Below are 6,467 nucleotides of genomic sequence, written 5' to 3'. Positions count from 1 at the left end.
GCGTAGGTGGCGCAGCGCCCGGGTCGCCTAGGCGCGTGCGTCATAGGTGTGCGCCCGGCGCCGCGCTTTTCGCGCCGTCCTGGGCGGGAGCCGCAAAATGGCGCCAGAAGTGGTGGCGGGCTGAGGGCGCTGGCCCCCCTCGAAGCCAACCCCGCGGGCCCCGGGCCGCCCAGCCGCTGCCGGGCATGGAGGACGTGGAGGCGCGCTTCGCCCACCTCCTGCAGCCCATCCGCGACCTCACCAAGAACTGGGAGGTGGACGTGGCGGCCCAGCTGGGCGAATATCTGGAGGAGGTGAGGGCGGCCGGGGGAGGCGCCGGGCGGGCGGGGCGCCGGGCCGGGGGCTCCGGGCGGCCCGCCCCCTCCGGTCGGTGCATCCGGCGCTCTGGCCGCGCTGGGCCTCGGTGGTTTTTCCAGCGCCGTCCCCGCCTCCATCGCTGCGACGGGAGCCTGTCATGACAGGTGGCTCGCTCCCCGTGAGCGGGCTCCGCGATCGGTGGAGTAGGCGGGACCGGCATTGGTTCCGATGCAGTGGGATGTGTGCACGTTGGGTGTGTGAGAGCTCTGGGCCAGGATGTGAGGATTCCCTTCTGTTTTAAAATTTACCTTTAACGGTACCTGACATGCAGTGTTGTCTCAGTGCCCGGCGTGCCGCTGCGTGAGGAGCTGTCCGCTCCGTTTCCGCCCTTGACTTTCGCGCTCACGTTTTGGGCTGCTCTCGTCCTGATCCGTAACGACCTCCATCCCGTCAAACCGCGGGCGCACGGGAAGGGCCGTCTGTGCGGCTCTGCAGCATCTGTTGGGTTGGCCACTCCCTCCTTTTTGAAACAGGTTTTGGTGTCTCCTATTCGTCCGATTTCAGTGCCCGCTTTTTCTTTCCCACCCAGCCTCTCAGTGTCTAGCGCCGCGGGTGCGTCCTGGGCCATCTCCTCACTCGTTTCCCCTCCACATTCTCGTTTATTCCCAGGATCTCACGTGTCACCTGGGATGCTGGGTAGGTGGCTTGGGGAGGGGACTCGAGGGCTTGGCGTGGGCCTGTTGCAGTGTGACTGTGGGGTACACTGATGGGAGGTCCGACCTGGGAGCGTGCCTTTGGGAGTCATTCGGAGGAGACATATTAAACGTGCAAATCGCAGTCTTCCTGATGTTGGTGAGTGGCACCACTCTTCAACCGAAGGTGAGAGCTAAGAGCTTGCCGAAACCGGTTTGGCTCAGTGGATAGAGCGTCGGCCTGCGGACTGAAGGGTCCCAGGTTCAATTCCGGTCAAGGGCATGTACCTAGGTTGTGGGCGCATCCCCAGTGGGAGATGTGCAGGAGGCAGCTGATCGATGTTTCTGACTCTCTATCTCTCTCCCTTCTTCCTGATGTTGGTGAGTGGCACCACTCTTCAACCGAAGGAAGAGCTAAGAGCTCATCTAGTGAAACCCCACCCTCCACATCCAGCCCCCACGAAGCCTGTGTGATCCCACCAGCCTTTCACTTGAATTCCTCTCTTCTCCTTCTTCTGTGGTCCAGGACACCATCGGCCTCAGGTTCATGCAACACCTTCCTCCCTTCCTTCCTGGGCTCCCTGCTGCTGCCTTTGGCCCCGTCCAACCCACGCCCCCTCCAGCAGCAAGGGTGACTCTACAGATTCAGGGGAGGCTGGCGCACTGCCCTGCCTGACACCCCTCCGAGGCTTTCCGCTGCTCTCGGGACAGAACCCAGCTTCCTCCTCTGAATCTTCGCCTTCGTCCTGCTTGTATTCCTAGCCTTCACTCGGGCTCTTCACCTGCTTTTTTGAGGCAGTCAGCCTATAAGACCTGAGTTCATTCTTGGCGGAGGGTATTTATATTTTCTGTTCCTACCGTGATGCATTCTTCACCCAGTATGGCTGTGTGTGTGTGAGTGTGTTTTATGACTAATTACATAGCATCCTTTATGTCTCACTTTAAATGTGAGCTGACTATCCCATCTAAATATAGTATCTCGATCATAGTACTTTAGAATGTTTATCACACTCTGGCCCAGATGTGCTAAGTGGTTAGAGAATTGACCCATGCACGGAAGCGTCTTGGGGTTCGATTTCCCAGTCAAGGGCACATACCTGGGTTGCAGGTTCGATCCCCAGCCCTGTTTGGGGAACGTTTGGGAGGCAACCAGTCGATGTGTCTCTCTCATATCGATGTTTCTCTCTCCCCCCTCCCCCTCCCTCCCTTCCAATCTTTCAAAAAAAAAAAAAAAATCTCCCAGTTGGCGGCTCAGTGGTTGAGCGTAAACCTATAAACCAGGAGGTATCAGTTCAATTCCTGGTCAGGGCACATGACCAGGATGCAGGGCTCGATCCCCAGTGTGGGGTGTGCAGGAGGTGGCTGACCACTGATTTTCATAATTGATGTTTCTATCTCTCTCCCTTTCCCTTCCTCTCTGAAATCAATAATAATTTTAAAAAATCAATGGAAAAAGTACCCTCAGGTGAGGATTAACAAAAAATAAAGAAGTAGAATGCGTATCATGAGCTATTAACTTCTTTATGGCCTATTGCCGCCCTGAACTGTAAACTCTTCAAGGGCAGGGACCAGGTTTATGCTCTTTTCCTTTTGCCTGACAGACTGTCCAGCACGTAGTAGGTGCAGAATAAACACTTGTTAGATGAACACTTGATATGTCAGTGGAGCTCTGCTTGGACACACACTCTGCTGAGAACATGGTGAGAACTGTGCTGGGTCGGGTGACTGGGTTCAGGTTTCAAGCAGGGCACTTGGAGACGCCTGATGAACCTACTTCCTGCTCGTGTCTGCTCTTCAAACCGTCTCTGCCCTGGCCCTCCCCCTGCTCCCCCGTCCTGACGTCCTGACGTCCTGACTCTAGTTTTGTGTTGTTTCTTTTTCCACACAGCTACCAGAATGTTCTTTTTTCTTTTTAAACAGATTTTATTATGTAGCTATTTTCTTTCCTCCACTTATTTATTCGTTGTTGTTGAGTGTCTGTTGCAGGGGTGGGGAACGCTTTTTCTGCCAAGGGCCATTTGGATGTTGATAACACCATTCCCAGGCCATACAAATCATCAACTTAAAAATGAGCCTGCTCTATTTGGTCACACATTTAATTAACTCACCCCTCCTGCCTTGGCAGGGCCAGACCCAATGATAAGGCCCAAGGGCTGGACTTTCCACACCCCTGGTCCATTGTATGCGAAGGACCTATTCAATCTTGAGGAAATAGTCCCCACTGCACTCTGGGAGCTGGATCCTGGGTGTACGCACAGGAGCGTAATAAGCATCACACATTTGGTACTTGCTCAGCCGTCCCCCGTTTCCTGTGCTTTATACACATAAACTCATTTAACCCCCACGGGAGCCCTGTCCGTGCAGGTGCTGGTGTTAGTTCTCCAAAGAGGTCAGGTGACTGCACCACGTCCCAGCTGTCGCCCTCCTCCCCACTGTGGGCGTCTGTACAGTCACGGAGGGTGAGCGGTTTGAAAGAAAGGTCGTGGGTTCTATGGCGCGTTGGACTGGGGGCCTCACTTTGGGATGAGGGTTGCTTAGTCATAGCGAGCTGAAGAAAGACCCAGGTTCAGGGAACAGTGTTCAAGGTTCTGAGGTGGGAAGTAGCCGTGTGAGTCCTGTGCAGCCAGCAGGGGAGGGCGGGCCCCTGGAGAGGGAGGCGGGTCAGTGCGGAGGGCTCTGCTTAGGATCTTGGGGTTTTCCCTAAGAGTGGGTGCAGTGATGTCGTCTGACTGATGTCTTCAGACAAGCCCTGGCTGATGTGTGAGGAGACTGGAGGGAAGGGCTGGAGGAACGGGGTCACCGTGGACAGGAACCACAGGCCAGGGTGGAGCTGGGAGCTGGGCATGGGGTGGAGGGGGAGGTGAGAACAGGGTGGAGCTAAGGCCCTGGGATGCTGGGTAGGTGGTTTGGGGAGGGGACCCTCCAGGGCTTGGCGCGGACCTGTTTCAGTGTGACTGTCGGGTAAGCCATCCAAAAGGCTTGGGCACTGATGGGAGGTCCCACCTGGGAGTCATTAGAAGGAGAATGGAGAGTGAGGTCCTGGGAGTGGGTGCCCAGCTGGGCTAGAGTATCACCGAAGAGCAGGGCCACCTTTGCTGCTCAGGGTCTGGGTGGCCCTGCCGCCCTCTCCACGTTCCCTGTCTTCAGGCCTAATGTCTGTTCGCTCTGTCATGCTCCTGCTTCCTCTCCCTCCCCGCTGACCTGAACAACCAGCTCCCTCTTTCCTTCCGGAGTGAGGAGCAGTCGCCCTGCGCTGGTGGAGTCCTCCCAGACCCCCCTTCTGGGCACCACCACGGGCCTAATATCTTCCTCACCCCCCAGCACGCCCTACGCTTTGGATATGATCACCTAAGACTCATTTTCCTGAGTATATGCACCCTGTCAGCAAACTGCCTTTGTGTGGCGGCTGCTCTTCCTGAAAAGCCATTTCCTTCATCTGGGAAAGTGGACCACAAAGCGTGTTCGGCTGCCGACGCCACCACTTTGTTCATCAAGCATTTATTGGGCACCGGCATCAAGCGCTGCGCTAGAGGCTGGAATTGCCCTGATGCTGCTCGCTGTGCACGGAGGGAGGAGAGACTCAGGCGTGGCCAGAAGAGTTTGGGCCAGGCTGGGGTGGGCGTTCCTGGCGCAGAGCTTGACAGACATGTAAGGGCTTCGAAGAGCTGTTGGCTGGGACTGCGGGGGGAGGGGGGGGGCCGGCTGGGGGGAGTCTCGATGGAGATGCCTGCTCGGCAGCTACAAACGCACCTGAACGTAGGAGAGGGCGCTGCTCTGCACGGGTTTGGGAGTTGTTGGCATGTGGTTGATAGGAGCTGGGGTTCAGGGGTCACAGAAGAAAGAGGAGGACTCACTGGGAAGTGTTTCCTGAGTTTTCTGCTCAAAGGATTGGTGTTTCGTCTCTGTCTTCCCCACCCCTGAAGGCCCCTTCCTCTCTCGGGGTGCGGGGTCTTCCTGCCGGTCTGTCTGAGTCAGCCCTAACCTGGATGGAGCACCTTCAGGGAGCTGTGTGCAGCGCTGGCTGTGTGGTTGGGGTCTCCCTCTTCCAAATACCAGGCTCAGAGGCCACAGGAAGTGGGGGAAGCACAGAGACCCTCCCAAACAGCAGACAAGTGAGCCCCAAGCAAAGCCAGAGCTGTCAGTCTGAGGGGCCAGGGGCGCGGTGGGCGGGCGCTCCTGCGCTCGGCTTCCCACAGAACCGGTTTTGTGTCTTGCAGCTGGACCAGATCTGCATTTCTTTTGACGAAGGCAAAACCACAATGAACTTTGTGGAGGCGGCGCTGCTGATCCAGGGCTCTGCCTGTGTCTACAGTAAGAAGGTGGGCATCCCTGGCCACGGGCCTGGGTGTTTCAGGGGCTAGCAGGACCAAGGTCCGTGTGCTGCGGGGCAGGTGGCAGGCTCAGCCCGTCTCAGACCTGCCTTGCCAGCCCCCTGTCTCCTTCCCGGATTCCTCGCCATCTCAACACTGAACAAGAGCTTGGATTTAAACTTGCAGGGCCTGCTTCTAAACACCCTACCACGTCCAGGAGAGGCCCACGCTGCAGAGGATCATCCAGCCCACATGTGTGCCCCCAGGCTGAGGTCGTGTTGCAGAGAGAGGGAAAGCAGAAGGGAGGGAGCACCGTGGGGAGCCAGTGTTCAGGGAGTGTCCTCAAGAGGGAAGTCAGAGATGGTAATCGAGAAGATGTCTTGGCCAGGAAGTCAGAGCAGACTATGTCCAGAGGGAAGAAAAATGGCCAGAAATGTTGAGTTCAGTGAATTGGACCCATACACTAAAGACGTCCAAGTACCTTCTGGGTCTGCAGGTCACGGGGATTTAGTGAGAGGAGGGCTGGACCACTGGCGGAAGGAAATAGAGGCACGAGAAAGCGCTCCAGGTCAGTGCGGACGCCTCTTGAGAAATTTTATTGAAAAGGGGAGGAAAGAGACGAGGTAGTAACTAAAGCGCGGTTGTCAACCGAGGCCACGACCCCAGCAGTTACCAGTGGCTGGGCCTTACCCAGATGAGTACATTGGAACGGGGGAGTGGTGCGGGCACCAGGATTTCTTAAAACATCCTCTGACAGTGGGGACTGGGAGCCATGGCGCTAACCCGTAGAAGGGCAGCTGGGGAAGTGGTGGGGAGGAAGGGGGAAGGGAGGAGGGAGGAGGGAGGAGAATAGATGAACAGAATCCCAGAAGAAGTGCGAGTGGGTCAGGGATGGCCATGCCTCATCCCTGGAGACTGGAGGGATATGTAAACATGGATGCAGAGAAGTTGGACGCAGGGATTTGGGGAGTTGATGCTGAAGGCCCCAATTTCCGTAACGGAGGCTCTAAGTTAGGTACTGAGAGTCAGCTACTGGATAGGACATTTGGAGAGTGAAATTTGGCAAACGTTACATGTATTTGCTGAGGAGAATGCAAAACAAAAGGTGAATGGAAGCGTGGTCTCATAGAGATGGAATGCACCTGCTGTTCCAGGGCACCTCCCCAGG

The 6,467-nt window shown here is 56.5% G+C and overlaps 1 protein-coding gene across 1 annotated transcript in view; it reads left to right on the top strand.

Moving 5' to 3' along the window:
• The first annotated feature begins 60 nt into the window (after window positions 1-60).
• Window positions 61-6,467, top strand: part of NCAPH2 (non-SMC condensin II complex subunit H2) — a 13,242-nt gene continuing 6,835 nt past the window's right edge. Inside the window, 4 exon segments of the mRNA XM_023747206.1 lie at window positions 61-293; window positions 5,207-5,308; window positions 5,486-5,925; window positions 6,248-6,293. Coding sequence (XP_023602974.1) covers window positions 186-293; window positions 5,207-5,308; window positions 5,486-5,925; window positions 6,248-6,293 — 696 coding nt within the window. The 5' untranslated portion in view covers window positions 61-185.

The sequence above is a fragment of the Myotis lucifugus genome, unplaced genomic scaffold (genome assembly GCF_000147115.1).
Source record: "Myotis lucifugus unplaced genomic scaffold, Myoluc2.0 scaffold_812, whole genome shotgun sequence".
Lineage (NCBI taxonomy): Eukaryota > Metazoa > Chordata > Mammalia > Chiroptera > Vespertilionidae > Myotis > Myotis lucifugus.
Note: the sequence above shows the minus strand (reverse complement) of the source record. Positions and strands in the feature narration are given on the sequence as shown.